General features: G+C 46.6%; 2 protein-coding genes across 2 annotated transcripts in view; one reads left to right on the top strand and one right to left on the bottom strand.

Moving 5' to 3' along the window:
• The window catches only part of NME7 (NME/NM23 family member 7), a 250952-nt gene extending 241545 nt beyond the window's left edge, over positions 1–9407 (bottom strand). The window contains exon 1 of the mRNA XM_075335553.1: positions 9282–9407. Coding sequence (XP_075191668.1) covers positions 9282–9284 — 3 coding nt within the window. The 5' untranslated portion in view covers positions 9285–9407. The remainder of the gene's footprint in view (positions 1–9281) is intronic.
• A 16-nt stretch (positions 9408–9423) lies between these two features.
• BLZF1 (basic leucine zipper nuclear factor 1) overlaps positions 9424–17179 on the top strand; it is a 41953-nt gene continuing 34197 nt past the window's right edge. Inside the window, exon 1 of the mRNA XM_075335552.1 lies at positions 9424–9509. The gene's annotated coding sequence lies outside the window, so the exon portion shown is untranslated. The remainder of the gene's footprint in view (positions 9510–17179) is intronic.

Genomic DNA, 17179 nt, shown 5'->3' with positions numbered 1-17179 from the left:
CTTTTAACTGTCCATACCTTAGCCTTGTCCTGTATGGCTTGACTTTTGTTGCCGAGGACAAGGTTAAGATCATTTTTGTCCTCCGGAACATTAATTTAGCCCTGTAGCGTGGGAATAAGGCATGGACAGTGTAATTGTACTCAGCGGCGTGTCCACCTCTCCGACTGGATACAGCTAATTCGCATACAGCAGGAGTGGGCATGAAAACCTATTTTCTACAGTGACACATCAATTTTAACTATTAAGGAGACTAATGGAGACTACTGGAAAGGAATAGGTATCCTAAAACACGGTGGATTAAGCTGCAGTTACAATCCAAATCATTCAACCCACCCCCACATTACAAATAAGGTTTATTGGAAAATGTACAAACTTTCTGTACTTCCATGTGTTTAGACCGTCTCCCTTCAGACTACATCCTGATTTCTAGCTTTCTTTCTGCATTTTTTACCTGTATGCCCTGCTATAAATCTCATGATACGTCGGCCGCGCAGCATCACATGACCAGCTAGAGCCGGCTCCATCTCCACCTGTTGTTGTAGCAGTGTGATTATCTTCTTCATCATATTTTAAATAACCTAATATATTAACCTCCACAACACCCCTGCAGGTCTGATGTGATCCACACAAGGTCCAACGATAATTCTAGCTCTGCTACATCTAAAGTCACAGCATGCGATCATGGAACATGATTGCTCGCTGTGGGCTTCAGGCAGAGACTGAGTGAGCTGCGTGATCAGCGGTGACATCACTCAGATTAGCCACGGCCACAACTGGAGATTCCCACGGCCCTCCACCTGTGACTGTAGGTAACCTGACCCCAGGAGACCTCAATAAACTAAGTGACCTCACCTGTGACCTCCAGCTGTGGTTAACCTAAGTGATGTAATCGCTGATCGCACAGCTCACTCAGTCTCTGCCTGAAGCTCATAGAGCGCTGTGACTTTAGATGTAGCAGAGCTAGAATTGTTGTGAAAGAGGGTGCTCTTTAGTCTTTTATTTCAAATAAAGGATTTTTTCAGTGTTTGTGTTTACAGTGGAGTCTTGAATTACGAGCATAATTTGTTCTGGGAGCTACTTTTATATCAAAGCGAATATTACCATAGGAAATAATTTAAATGCAGACAATTAGTTCTACAACCCAAAAATATTTACTGCATTTATACAAATGTATTACAGTAATACAAAATACTGTACAGTAGTCATATAAAATTATTACAGTACAGTAAGGTTATGTGCCCACGTGGCGTATTTTCATGCAGTTACGCTGTGATCTGCACCGCAGCGTAACTGCATGCGTCCTGCTTTCCCAGCATAATCTATGAAGAATGTGCATAATCCATGCCCACGTGGCGTATTAGAACGCAGAGCTTCGGCTGCTGCCGAAGCGCTGCGTTCTAAGAAGGTGCGCTTTGCATGCAGCCCCCGCTCTGTGGGAGAGGCTGCATCCAGAGCACATGAAATCGGCTTTTCAGTACGGACTGTTTCTGCAGAGATTTGAAGCGCACGTGTGCTGTTCAAATCGCTGCAGAAATTTCTGCAGGGACAGAACGCAACGTGTGCACATAGCCTTATACAAAATACTGTACAGCACAGGAAAAAAACATAAAACAAAGTAAACTGTACATTAGCTTACAATAGAATTGTTGGTGTGCGAGAGGTACAGTATAGAGAGATAAAATGATGTATAAATATGACAACCTTTATTCTAGTACAGTACACACAAAAACACCCCAAATATATTCTCCCCAAAATAAGGGCAGAACTAAGCCAAATGTGGGGTAAAAATACTGCACAGGCCATTAGATTACAGTACAAGCAATGTGCTGCACTGGTTAGCAGAAAGAAAGTACAATACTGTATCCACAAATGCAAATTGATAGACATGCTATATTGTATATACTGTACAATGGTATACTGTACACAGTACATACAGTATGTAGAGAAAGTTACCTCCAGTAGGTTTACACACAGCGTGACAGGGTTGGTCAGAGCCCGGTGAAAGGACGGAACCACAAGAGTGCACAGTGGGAATTTGCTCTTATTGCAAATCATTGCTCTTACACCAAGTTACAAATTTGTAAAAAGCTTTGCTTGTCTTGCAAAACGATCTCAGACCAAGTTACTCTTAATCCAAGATTCCACTGTATTTACGTTTACTTACAGATTTGTAATGGTGGGGTATCATGGACGCCTCCCATTACTAACCTAGGTCTTAGTGGCAACTATGAGCTGCCATTAACCCCTTATTACCCCGATTGCCACCACACCAGGGCAATCTGGAAGAGCAGGGTAAAGTGCTGGGATTGTTGCATCTTCTAGCAATTCTAGGTAGCTGCAGGCTGCTATTTTTAGGCTGAAGTGGCCCAATAGGCATGGGTCTCCCGAACCTGAAAATACCAGCCCCCAGTTGTCGCCATTATCATGGCTGAGTACCAAAATTGGGGGGACCGCATGCCACTCTTTTGCTGCATGGCTGGGGCTGCAGCCTGTAGCCGTATGGTTTATCTGTGCTGGGTAGCATAATATGGGAGGGCCCTATGTCATTTTTTTTTTTTTTATTGTACGATACAGACCCGCAGGCTGGGTCTGTGATTGGAAGCATCAGACACGGGGGCATATGACTGCAACCAATCACAGACACCGATGGACAGGATAAGCAGTGAATATGTATGAGGCTAATGAACGGCCCCAGAAGTGAATGAGAGGCCGTGGGAGCAGTTACAGCGGCGCCAGTGACTCGGTAAGTATCATGTGCTCGCTTTATTATTTTTTTTTTTTTTATTACCCGACTGCAAGCCTGGCACTTGGGTACCTTTGAATTTTTCACCGATTGAATAAAAAAACCTCCATTGTCAAAAAAGCATCAAAAATGCATAAAAAACGCATGCATTTTTTTGGATGCGTTTTTAAGCCCCAGGCTGCATTTCTGTTACCACAGGATGAAATTCTGTAACCACCACAAAGATGCAGTGTGCGCACACGGCCATTCTTGGGTTGTCAAGAGATTCGTTCAAAAGCAAAGAGAAGAGATCATTGCCTTGCACAAACAAGATAAAGGATTCAAAAATATATAGAAAAGTCATTGAATGTTCCTACAGATACAGTTGCAGCAAATATCAAAAATTAGTTCAAGAACACTGTCTACACTCCCTGGACCGAACAGAAAGAAGGGATCATCAGATTTCTATGGAGGTAAGTGGATAAGAACTGTTTAGGTGGCTGCAAAAATCTTACAGGAAGATCTGGTGGCTACAATCACTGAGGTTTCAGTTTGCACATTGGACCTCCATTTCCCAACTCCTGCTTCAAAAGTACAAGCAAATTTAGCTCCAATATGCTCAAAACCATATAAATAAAAAGGTACAGAAATTTGTTATTCTGTTCTTTGATGTGATGAATCAAAAGTAAAATATTTTTGGCATTTGCATCAATGGTATGTCTGAATGAGGAAGAAAAAAAGCGGGCTTTACGCACTGTGACATCGCTAGCGATGTCACTGGTGAAAGCACCCGCCCCCGTCGTTTGTGCGTCATGGGCAAAATCGCTGCCCATGGCGCACAACATCGCTACGAGTCGTCACACTACTTACCTGCCTAGCGACGTCGTTGTGGCCGGCAAACCGCCTCCTTTCTAAGGGGGCGGTTTGTTCGGTGTCACAGCAGCGTCACTAAGCGGCCGTCCAATAGAAGCGGAGGGGGGAAATGAGAGGGCCGAACATCCTGCCCACCTCCTTTCTTCCTCATTGCGGGCGGCTGCAGGTACGGTGATGTTCCTCGTTTCTGGGGTGTCACACGTAGCGATGTGTGCTGCCTTGCGAACGACGAACAACCTGCGTCCTGCAGCAGCAACGGTATTCGGGAAAGGAACGACGTGTCAATGATCAACGATTAGGTGAGTAATTTTGATCGTTAACAGTCGTTCGTGCGTTTCACACGCAATGACGTCGCTAGTGAGCCCAGATGTGCGTCACAAATTCCGTGACCCCAACGAGATCTCATTAGCGATGTCGTTGCGTGTAAAGCCCGCTTAAAGCATATTCTGAAAAGAACACCCCGCCTAGAGTGAAGCATAGCGGTGGCTCGATGATGCTCTGCGGCTGCTTTGCTTCCTATGGCACTGGACACCTGCAGCGTTGAGGGTAAGAAGGGTTAAATCAAGTACCAGGAAATCTTAAGAGAGAACTTCATGCTTATTGTGATTAAACTAAAGCTTAGATATCATTGGACCTTCAAACAAGACAACGATGCCAAGAATACCTCAAATGTCTACCACTGTGTGATATTTTTTTTATCACAAAACATATCAGCCATCCACCAGCAACAAGATGACCTCATTGGATGGACCTCACACATTTTAAATTTAACTCTTTATGTGCCAACCAGGCCTCAAGTAAACAGGTAAAGATAGGACTCGATCTGAGCTCCAATTAAAACCAGACTTGGAAAGATCAGGGAGCACAGCCCAGGAGGGGGCCACAATGCAAAAGACAAAAAAAAAAAAAAACCATAATGTAGGCTATGCTTTCTGAGAAATCTGCACCCCACCGTGTGTTCCTGTCTCCTCTATGTGTGTAAGCGATCGGGGGCTCAGTACCCGGACTCCCACCCGTATGCTTGAAAAGTTAATTCACTCTTTAAAGTTTATAGCCTCTTTCGGGCATTATTTTTTTTTTTGAGCAACCGTTTTTGCTTCTATTTTACTCCGGCTGCTTCTCCGAGTGTCATTGTTTTTAATCAGAGCCAGGGATATGAGACTTTTTATTTAGTGCTAATTTTTACTGTCTTTACCAAAGGGGCGTGGCTCACAGTATTATTTAGGGGTGTGTCTTTAAACTTATTTGCATTGTGAGTCACGCCCCCTTGGAATTGGAAAAGAAAAGTGGAGCACCATGAATAAAGAGAAGCAAAAACTTGAATTATTGCCTAGTAAAGCCTCTGTGTTGCTGGGTGCAGAATGAGCTAACTGAGAATCAGTCAGTGTGCTCATCCTGGTGGAGACCGTTCTTTCCTGAACTCCTCTGTGCTCATTTAGGAGCACAAAGCCAGAGCAAAGCTGAGGTGAACTTTGTGTTGACAAATCAGCTGAAAGGAGCTCAGAAAAGTATAAAAGTTTAGGCCATGTTCACACCTAGCCTAACACATTTTTTGAGTTTTTTTAGGAGCATCAAACACACTCCGAAATTCTTCTTAGAAAAGCGTTTTCAAAGTATTTGGGAAAGCTCTTCCTATTAATTTCTCTGGGACGGGGAGTTTTTTGAGCATTTTTCCCCTGAAGAGGTTTTGAATCACAGGAGGATAAATTATTATGTCTCTTCTTTGAAGTCACTCGTTAAAGGGAATCTGTCAGCAGGTTTTTGCACCCTCATCTGAGAGCATAATGATGTAGAGACAGAGACCCTGAATCCAATGATGTATCACATAGATTACTGGGTGCAGCTGTTCTGCACAGTTTTTAGATCTAGCAATACAGGGCTCTGTATTTACAATGTCTGTAGACAGTGAGGTGCTAATCACAGAAAGAGGGCGGAGACGGACCAATGCCCCTAGTCACAGCAATGATAATGTCCTGGTGTTAAACCTTGCTAAGATAGGTATCCTTGAATTCTCTGTATTAACACCTAAAACCTGCTGTCTTCAGATACATAGCAAAAACCTGCTGACAGCTTCCCTTTAATGGAATAAACGCACTGTTTTTGAACTCCTCAAAAAAAACTCAGTGTGAGCAAAACTTTCCAAATGGTTGTTGGGATGAGCTGACTGGTGGATTCTCAGTTACAGCACCACTCCAACATTTATTTTTTTCATCGCTGGTGTGATGCTTTAAATGTAAGCCCCCTGCTCTGTCATATACTCCCCTTCTGGCGACGTCACCTTTTATTGACGCCACTCCGGTCCCACGGCGCCATCTTGTGTTTGTAACTTTTGACTGGCCACAGACGTTATGTCACAAGCTCCTAATGCATCTCCATGAGAGACAGAACGAGGTTCTCATAGACTTATATTGACTTGTGACTTCTGGCGCGCTCTATGAAACACTAGAGCTGCCGACAGTAGGGATGAGCGAACCCCGTGGAAGTTTGGTTCACTGCGTGCAGCAGAACTGTACCTCCAGGGGTTCGAACTTGGCCCAAACCACAATGGAAGTCACTGGTCTCATGCAGCCAGCCATAAGCACATCACTTCCGGAACGGGTGGGCAGGATTTTCCCTAATATTATTATTTTTTCTTTTTTTGGGTGCACACTACATCCAATCACGCTGTTGTTACCCCCAGTGTGAGCCATTCAAACACTGCAAGCGGCTCACACTGGGCTGAGCACCGAGCGTACCCGAGCACAGCGATGCTTGTGTGAGTGAGTGAAGTTCATACATAAAGCACCCGAACTCTGTTTGTTTGTTGTTTTATTTTTAAAAAAGCCGGTGTTCGGCTGAAAACAGAACACTGAACCTCGAGTTTGCTCATCTCTAGCCAGCAGGTCACCGGAGACCGACCGTAGTGGCGGTGATAGGTGAAGCTGCTGGAGGGTGAGTATAAGGCTATGTGCCCACGGGAGGTCGCACCTGCGGATATATCAGCAGGTACGTCCGCAGGTTTCCCGCAGCTGATCCCCGGAATCCGCAGCTATCCATTGCTGCGGTAGTACAGCAAAATATCTGAGGAAAACCTGCGGACATTCATGCGACTTACCTGCGGAAGTCTTGGCCTCTATCTCCATAGTGGAGGACCGGGATTTCAGAAGGTATTTCCGCAGGAATAATTGACATGCAGTTATGTGCGGCTGCGGGACATCCGCAGCATATTCCGCAGCTGCAAATACCGCAGCATGAAGACAGCACTCCTCATGTCCCATAGGATAACATGGGAGTGTCTGTACATGCTGAAACCTGCGGATTTATCTAGAAAATCCAGATAAATCCACAGGTTTTCAGCGGCAAATTCCGCGGGTGCATAGTCCCGTGGGAACATAGCCTAAGGCTATGTGTGCACTAGGCGTTTTTTACCGCATTTTTCGGGTGCGTTTTTGTTCAGAAAACTGCATGACTTCACCAGCAAATGAGTTTTAATTTTTGCTGTCTGCACACAGCGTTTTTTTAGCTGCGTTTTTGTGGTGACCACAAAAGCACAGCATGTCAATTATCTCTGCGTTTTTCACCCATTGAGTTCAATGAGATGTTCAAAAACGCAATGAAAAATGTCTCGCGGTGAGGCCGGCTTTTTAACTATCAGCTGATGCTATCAGGTGACCGCATCGGCTGATTACCGCCAGGTCCTGGAGCGATCAGATGGGAGTCTGCACAGAAGTGTCTATTTTTTTTTTCTTCTACTGATGCATCAGCTGATTGTATAAACGGCTTTTATACAATCAGCTTATGTGTCATGTGATTCACGTCCTTGAATCTGACACATCATCTGATGGCTTTGCCTTTTTTCCGGCAAACCGATCAGATGATATTGGATCCGGATTGGACATCGCAGGACCCTTGACCCAGGATTACTGCGGAGGGGGGTTCTTTAGTTCAATAAAGATGGAGTCACTAATTGTGTTGTGTTTTATTAGAGTTAAAGCACCACTCCAGCAGTGCTATAAAAAAAAACAACTCTGGTGTGGTGCTTTAAAGGGTTATCCCATCTTCATAAATGGATATTTTCATATAGCGCTTGCAACTAAAAGCACTTTTGTAATTTACTATTTATCAAAATGTGCAGATGCTCTTGAGATGTTACCAGATTTCATTTATTTACACCTGGTTACCTAGGAGACAATCACCGCTGCTATCGAGCTCAATAGAAGGGAGCTTGTAAGCACAGGACACGTTCTACTGTCTCGGAGCAGTGGTCGGTCTCCAAAACATCAAGCTGTAAACAGAGGAAAAAAGTGTTAACATCACAAAAACGGCTGAAAATCTTAATAAATAGTAAACTGTAAAAATGGTTGTATTTCAAGATCTCACCTCTAACCTATTCAGCAGTCAGCAATGTGCAGGAAAACAAAAGATCACAGAAAAGGGCCCCCGAGAAAAAAAGGGCCCCTTCCAGTCTAATAAAGCACCACTTTATGCATCTGTAACAGAAGCTGCTGCTATGGAGATATGTGACCCTCCTGCCTCATTAGCCCCATGACTCGTGACCCTCCTGCCTCATTAGCCCCATGCCTCGTGACCCTCCTGCCTCATTAGCCCCTGCCTCGTGACCCTCCTGCCTCATTAGCCCCTGCCTCGTGACCCTCCTGCCTCATTAGCCCCATGCCTCGTGATCCTCCTGCCTCATTAGCCCCTGCCTCGTGACCCTCCTGCCTCATTAGCCCCTGCCTCGTGACCCTCCTGCCTCATTAGCCCCTGCCTCGTGACCCTCCTGCCTCATTAGCCCCATGCCTCGTGATCCTCCTGCCTCATTAGCCCTATGCCTCGTGACCCTCGTGCCTCATTAGCCCTATGCCTCGTGACCCTCGTGCCTCATTAGCCCTATGCCTCGTGACCCCCGTGCCTCATTAGCCCTATGCCTCGTGACCCTCGTGCCTCATTAGCCCTATGCCTCGTGACCCTCCTGCCTCATTAGCCCCTGCCTCGTGACCCTTCTGCCTCATTAGCCCCATGCCTCGTGACCCTCCTGCCTCATTAGCCCCTGCCTCGTGACCCTCCTGCCTCATTAGCCCCTGCCTCGTGACCCTCCTGCCTCATTAGCCCCTGCCTCGTGATCCTCCTGCCTCATTAGCCCCGCATCTCGTGATCCTCCTGCCTCATTAGCCCCATGCCTCGTGACCCTCCTGCCTCATTAGCCCCTGCCTCGTGATCCTCCTGCCTCATTAGCCCCGCATCTCGTGATTCTCCTGCCTCATTAGCCCCATGCCTCGTGATCCTCCTGCCTCATTAGCCCCGCATCATCAGCCCTTGCATCGTGACTCTCCCTCCTCGCAAGATCGCCACCTCATAAGCCCCTGTCGTAAGCCCAATGCCTACTGTGCCTCCCACCTCGGGGGCTCTTGTGTAGCTGCACAGTTTGGACCAAAGGTATGTCTGCCCCTGGTCCCTGGTGATAATACTGGACTGAGGGCTACCAACTGTGAACGACCAAGAAGGAAATTGTATGAGGGGATCTTTAAAAAATAGTTGTAGACAATCCCTTTAATTATTAAGTGCTCATTTCAATAAACTTTATTCCTACAAGCCCTCACCACCCTGCAGACACTGTACACAGCCATGTTCCCCATATTGTGGGGCCCTCCAGTGCAGAGCTGCACCCCTCTACCATCATCACTATAGGGGCACAGCCGCCACTCACCATGCTTGGACCTTCTGCTGCCCTGTTGTCAGCAACCTGGCACTATAGACGCCAACAGCGGCTGTCCTGCGTCTCCCTGGCAACCACCATACACCGGAAAGGAAACTAGCCCCGCCCCATAGACGCATAACGTCCCCGGCACGCACGGAAGCCCCCGGAAGTGACGCACGTCTGCGCTGCCGGCGTGCTGCTTATAACAACAGAGACCCGCTGTCGTCCTGTGGGCACGTAAGTTTCCTGTGCGGCCGTCACAAGAATGGCGCCAGTGGGGTCCCGGCATTGTCAATAATGGCGTCCTGTCAGTCTGTGCGAATCCTGTCAGCGGTGACTTATACAGAGCGGAGTCCAGCACTTCCCGGAGAGGAGAGCCCTCCGTGTAATCACCTCAGAGGGCGGCTCCTCGGAGTGATGCATTGGCTGTGCTGGGTATCGGTCTATCACTGCTCACAGGGGATGGCCATGACGCAGGGGGAGAGAGAAATGGCCAAGAGCCATATACTCAGCCAGTGACTCCTCACCGGCCTGCTGTCAGGTGTAAGGACTAGACAACCCCACTGACTGACAGCCATTAAAGAAGTTGTCCAGTTACCAAAACTGATTTTTTTTTTCTCACAAATCTTGCTAATATGTGCCTCTCCACACATCTATTATGTTATTTTAGCAATATTACCTTTTAGGCTGCTTTCACACCTCCGGTTTCTGCAATGCGGCACAATCTGGCGCTTTGCGGAAAAAACGCAACCGTTTTTTTTTTTCCGCCGGTTGCGTTTTTTTTGCATAGACTTACATTGCACGTATTGTGCCGCATGGCCTTGCGTTCGGTCCGTTTTTTGCCGCATGCGGCAGATTTAGCCGATGCGGCAGCCAAAAAAAACGCATTGCGCCGCATCCGTTCGATGCGGCGCGATTTGCAATGCATGCCTATGGACGCCGCATGCGGCGTCCTGCGGCAAAAAACGCATCCGGCCGCCGCATGCGTTTTTTTTCTACTGCGCATGCTCAGTAGCGTGCCGCAAGCGGCAAAAACCGGACGGGCCGCATGTAAAAAAACTTATGCAAAGGATGCGGTATTGTCGCCGCATCCATTGCATAGGTTTTAGAGCCGGATTGGCCGGCTCTGCTAAAACCGGAGGTGTGAAAGCAGCCTCATTGTGCTCTAGCAGCACATCCTCATTGCTGGCTCCAGCTCTGATACGAGGTAATCGCTCTCCAGACTTCCTGGGTTCAGTTCCTACAACTCCCATAATCCTTTGCAGTAACTAGCAATCTATCTCACACCCACTCAGATCTCCACCAAAACTGTTCCCTCTCCTCCTTCCTGTGTGCACTGCCCAATCATGGTAATAGAGCTTTTATCATTTGGTCTTTCTGAGCTATTTCATAGTATATATTTCAGTATATATTTATAATCTATATATGTAGCATCCGGTCACCTGCACAACAAGTCCCAGAGTGGAGCAAGATAGTGACATATAGCACACTATGTGTCAGAGCAGAGCATGTCACTGTCTCCACTCTGGGATTTGTTGTGCAGGTGACTGGATGCTACATGTCACTGTCTCCACTCTGGGATTTGTTGTGCAGGTGACAGAGTGGAGCAAATTGGTCCCATGCAGCGTCCGGTCACCTGTGCTGCTGGTAGGAGCACATGATCACACTGCCGACACCGCAGGCTCTCCTGACAGCTGAGCAGTGCACAGCGGGCGGATAGTGTGATCACATACTTGCATGACAGGGGGGATTTCAGCTGAAGATACCCTCCCTGTACTCCACACTGGCGCCCCGTACCTCCCACATCTGACGGATGCTAAGCAGCGCGCTCTTCACCCCTCCACACTGGAGCCCTCCTGATCCTCCCCTCGATGCAGGGCTGTGACGTGCGGTAGTCACCGCCCACAGCCCTGTCAATCAATGTGAGTGGCACCAGTATCCTCTGACGTAACCGTCAAGTTTGAGAGCCCGGAACTTGACGGGACGTAAGAGGATACTAGCGGCCACAGCAGCAGGGGGTCATGTGACCAGCACTGAGCGTGCAGGAGCGTGCCGCTCAGTGCCAGAACTGCAAATAGAGGCCAATGAAGAAAACACCTAAAATGGTAAGTTACACTCATATAGAAAATAAAAAAATGGGTGAACCACCCCTTTTTCTTTTATATGAATGAGCTGTTAAAGGGAACTTGTCACCAGTTTTTTTTTCACTATTAAAACAAAATTATCACCTTCTGCAGCTCCTGGGCTGCTTTCTATGAAGGTGCACCTTGTTGCTGACCCCCCCCCTTGCAGACCCCAAAAAGAACTTTATAAATTCTCACCGTTTCCTATGCAATGAACTGTTGGCCAGATGGGCGGGCTCTATTTCAGCTCCTGTCCCCCCTCCTGTTGCTGTTTGCCGTCCTCCTGTCATGATTGACATGGATGATGCGGGCTGAGCATAAAAACAGTTTCCCGCGCGCCAGTGATGTATTTGCACAGGTGCGAGATTATGGGTGGTGCTGTGCATGATCTCACCAGTAGAGATGAGCGAGCATGCTCGCCACTACTCGGTGCTCGCCCGAGCATCTCAGTGCTCGGTATACTCTGCAAGCTCCGAGTACCGGCAAGATGCTGGAGCAGATGCTTGGCTCTGCCTCCCTGCATGTGGGTGCTGTTTACAGAGTCAGCCCACATGCAGGGATTGGCTGTCACACACTGTAATGCCACAACCAACATGGCTGTGGCCTTACAGTGATTGGCTGGCCACACAGCATGATCCGCTGTATATGACAGCTGACGGCGCTGTGCTCGGCAGTGTGATCCACAGTCAGCTAGTTTAGTGGGAGGTGCTGCTGAGCCAGGGACAGACTTTAGTGTGTGTCTTAGGCCCCCTTCACACGTCCGTGAAACACGTGCGTGTTTGGTCCGTGTCCGTATGTACCAGAGACACGGACAAACGTGGACCATTGTTATTCAATGTCTGTGGATACACGTACGTTTTTCCATACGCTCCGTGTGTCCGTGTGCGTGACACGTATGTGTATCCGTGCCTCACGGATGCTTGTCCGTTTTTGGCACGGAACACGCACACGCGCATCCAATGATAGTCTATGGGTGCGTGAAAACACGTACGTGACACGGATGCATCTACGTGTGGTCCGTGTCCGTTTTTTCAACTTTTCTTGTAATTAATGTATCTCTTTATTGCCAGGTGTCTTCAATTTGCTTTGAGCTGTATTTAATGTCATTTTGCAGCCTGCAGGCATTAAGGAAGGAGTGTGAGGCTTCATTTGAGCGTTTCTCCAGCTTGTTTTTGGTTTAGAGCTTGAAAAACTCAACAAGACCCAGTATGGAAGCACACCAAAAAAACCAAATCCGGATTAGTGGCTCATTTAAGTTGGAAAATGTTAATTAACAGCAGCATCAACACATTAAATCATTAATGTGATGACAATCCACAGAAAAACGTTCTTGAAAAACGGATGGCAAACGCTAGTGACACGGATCACACACGGACTCTAAAAACGGACAAACGGATAAATCATACGGACATACGGAGGCAACACGGATGTTACACGGAACAAGAATACGGATGAAAAAACGGACAACGGACATGAAAAACGGTCCGTGAAACACGTGCGTGTTTTTAACGGACGTGTGAAGGGGGCCTTAGGTAGTGTAGGTGTTAGGAGACGTAACGTCACTGTTTCCATAGTAACCTACCGAGCGGGTTACTATAGCATCAGAGAGCTCCAAGGACTGAGGAAAAGGTTCTGTGCGCACGTTGTGTATTTGCATGCAGTTACGCTGCTATCGGCACCGCAGCATAACTGCATGCGCCCTGCGTCCCCAGCATAATCTATGAAGATTATGCAGGAAACGTGCGCACGTGGCATCTTAGAGCGCAGCGCTTCAGCTGCTGCCCGAAACGCGCGTTCTAAGAAGTGACATGTCACTTATTCCGTACACTCTGCATGCATCCCCCGCTCTGTCTATGGGAGGGGCTGCACTCAGAGCGCATGGAATCGGCTTTTTTTTTTTCTCACTACGAACTCTTTCTGCAGCGATTTGAAGCGCACGTGTGCAGTTCAAATCGCTGCAGAAATTTCTGCAGGGACAAACGCTACGTGCGCACATAGCCTAAATCTGGCGTCGGAGGTGGTGATAACGGACAGGTACACACGCCCATACAGATGACACTGGGCATTGAATAGCATGTTAGTATGCCACTGTAGGCGTACTACCATGCTAAGAAGGCGGACTAGTCGGGGGGGAAATAATGCCCTTGTGACTAGTCCCTGCATTCATTAGCATATCATAAAGAATCTTTAGAAATACTTTTTTTTTTTTTAAATATTCCTTTATCTATGCTACTAGATGCTGGGGCAGTTAGGCAGGGATTAGCAATATGTACCCACAGCTGCTTATTCTGGGTGAATACTGCACCTGACAGGTTCACTTTAAGGCCAATATAATGATAGACAAGCTAACTTAAAAATCTAATACATTTCCCTCTTCTGAGCATCTAAAATCTGCAATGTTCAGTAGCTGCTATAGTAATATACTGTGCGTGTGTGTGTGTGTGTGTGTATGTATGTGTATATATATATATATATATATATATATATATATATATATTGTATACACACACATATATAATCTATATAAGAACTGAAAAGTCTGTGAATCATAACCGTTGGTATTGTTTCACCGATGTTTATTGACTGTGAAGCCCTGCGATATGCGGCCTATATAATGGAAGTCAAATCTGCACTCGAGCAATTAGAGCTCCTAATCAGATGAGTAATTAAGGAACAAATTAATAGAGAAGGTTCCACCTTCAGGTACTTGTTTTGGTGCTGACATTGTTGCATATATTTTCACAACACTTATATTCCACTTTCCCAGACCTAAAATACCTAAAATGGCCTAAGGAAGGCTTTGTTTTATATATACAGTATAGAAGTACAGACCAAAAGTTTGGACACACCTTCTCATCTCTAGAAGAACTGTTAAGAAGAGACTTTGTGCAGCAGGCCTTCATGGTAAAATAACTGCTAGGAAACCACTGCTAATGACAGGCAACAAGAAGAAAAGACTTGTTTGGGCTAAAGAACATAAGGAATGGACATTAGACCAGTGGAAATCTGTGCTTTGGGCTGATGAGTCCAAATTTGATATCTTTGGATCCAACCACTGTGTCTTTGTAGAAAAGGTGAACGGTTGGACTCTACATGGCTGGTTCCCACCGTGAAGCATGGAGGAGGAGGTGTGATGGTATGCGGGTGCTTTGCTGGTGACACTGTTGGGGATTTATTCAAAATTGAAGGCATACTGAACCAGCATGACTACCACAGCATCATGCAGCGGCGTGCTCTTCCATCCGGTTTGCATTTAGTTGGACCATCATTTATTTTTCAACAGGACAATGACCCCAAACACACCTCCAGGCTGTGTAAGGGCTGTTTGACTAAGAAGGAGAGTGATGGGGTGTTACACCAGATGACCTGGTCTCCACAATCACCAGACCTGAACCCAATCGAGATGGTTTGGGGTGAGCTAGACCGCCGAGTGAAGACAAAAGGGCCAACAAGTGCTAAGCATCTCTGGGACCTCCTTCAAGACTGTTGGAAAACTATTTCCGGTGACTACCTCTTGAAGCTCCTCAAGAGAATGCCAAGAGTGTGCAAAACAGTAATCAAAGCAAAAGGTGGCTACTTTGAAGAACCTAGAATATAAGACATATTTTCAGTTGTTTCACACTTTTGTGTTAAGTATTTCATTCCATATGTGTTAATTCATAGTTTTGATGCCTTCAATGTGAATCAACAATTTTCAGAGTCCTGAAAATAAAGAAAACTCTTTGAATGAGAAGGTGTTTCCAAACTTTTGGTCTGTACTGTATATATTTTACGGAGTCTTTGTCACAAGATTAGAGACCAGGATCTATGATTTGTGATGCCCGGCCATTATGGGATCATGTCTATCAGAAACAGATTTTTTTGTAGGATGGACTAATGCTCACCTTGGCTGTCCACTATGTCTTTGTTATTCAGTTTGTACGTGGGCATAAAGTTTGTATTGTAACTCAAAAAGTCACAAACCCTCTAAAATGTTTGTACGTTAGTCTTTAGCTGCTCGAAATAAACACTCTGACAGCATGTTACTACAGGCATGGACTGGAGTGAGGTGTGTCATATTTTGTCACATTTTATGACATTAAAACATCAGGTTATGCAAAGTTGTTGAGAAAAAATGAAAATCTGGTATCCTGATTCATCTAAGACCGGATATTTTCACGCCTGTCTAGGTGACATGGTGTGGTGAAGTCAGACGCTTCTGTTTCATTAAGGCTACTTTCACATCAGCGATTTTTTTTTTTTTTTTTTTTTTTTTTTTTTGCCTGTAGGCAAAAAACCGCAATCCGCATATGACCAGATCCTGTGGATTGAATGTGCAACGCATACAACCGCAATTGTTATTTTACCTCATCCTTCTACTTTCTATGGCTGCTGTGATGAATGCAGCGGGACACAGAATTTATCGGCCGGCACTGGAGTCAGCTGAGCTCCTGATCTCACAGCCCGCACACGTTGCCATGGATGCAGGTTAACAGCAGTCACTGCCTGCTGCCAATCACATGACCGTGTGCGAGCTGTGTGGTCAGGAGTTCAGCTGAGTTCAGATCAGCTGACCCCAGTTGTGGCCGATTACTTGTTCTGTGTCCCACTGCATCCATCGCAGCATGTACGGGCAGTGAGGTCAGGAGTTCAGATCAGATGACTCCAGTGCCGGACAAACTCAGCTGACCTCACAGCCCGTACACGCTGCGATGAATGCAGCGGCACACAGAACAAGTAATCGGCCAACACTGGATTACTTGTTTTGCTGGCTGTGTGGTCAGGAGTAAGGATGAGTGAACAGTAAAATGCTCGGGTGCTCGATGGGCGTAGCCCATGTCTATTTTTTTATTTTAAATTCATTAAAAAATAAAAAAAACAAAAACCCCAAACATATAACCCTAACCCTTGTTGGGCAAAAAACTTAAAAAAAAAAGGGCTTCCCTGGATTTTCCATTGCCAGTGAAGGTAACACCAAACAGTGGGGTTAGGATCCAGTAGCTGCTTGGGTTACCCTTAGCAATAAAAAATGCAGCGGGAGCTCATGCATTTTTTTTTTTTCTTTTATCCCTAACCCTAGAAATAAATACACAGACACACTTAAGGCTGCTTTACATGCGTCAATTTCACATGCAATCGCATGTGCGATCGCATGTGCGATAGCACCCACCCCATTGTTTGTGCGGCACGGCCAATTTATTGCCCGTGTCGCACAAAGTCGTAAACCCCCGTCACACACACTTACCTTCCAAACGACCTCACTGTGGCCGGTGAACATCCACTTCCTGAAGGGGGAGGGACGTTCGACGTCACAGCGACGTCACACAGCAGCCGGCCAATAGAAGCGGAGGGAAACATCCCGCCCACCTCCTTCCTTCCGCATTGCCGGCGGGACGCAGGTAAGCTGCAGTTCATCGTTCCCGGAGTGTCACACGGAGCGATGTGTGCTGCCATGGGAATAATGAACAACCGGCGAGCAGAAGGACGTTCGATTTTTAGGAAATGAGCAACAATAAGGTGAGTATTTTGGCTCGATCACAGACGCTCGTAGCTGTCACACGCTATGGTACGTCAAACGATGCCGGATGTGCGTCACTAACGACGTGACCCCGACGACATATCGTAGCGTGTAACATGCCGTTTAGGGACTCCATCTTTCTTACTCCCTCTCACCCCTCCACGATCCTGGTCTTCTGTCTGACAGAAATTTCTGTACTGACCATGCCAGGCTGCTTTCTGGGCATGCTCAGTACAGAAAACAGGATCTTGTCGATCAGAATGTGGTGACTTCCAGTAGAACAAGAT

This window comes from Anomaloglossus baeobatrachus, chromosome 2 (genome assembly GCF_048569485.1).
Source record: "Anomaloglossus baeobatrachus isolate aAnoBae1 chromosome 2, aAnoBae1.hap1, whole genome shotgun sequence".
In the NCBI taxonomy this organism is placed as follows: Eukaryota; Metazoa; Chordata; class Amphibia; order Anura; family Aromobatidae; genus Anomaloglossus; species Anomaloglossus baeobatrachus.
Note: the sequence above shows the minus strand (reverse complement) of the source record. Positions and strands in the feature narration are given on the sequence as shown.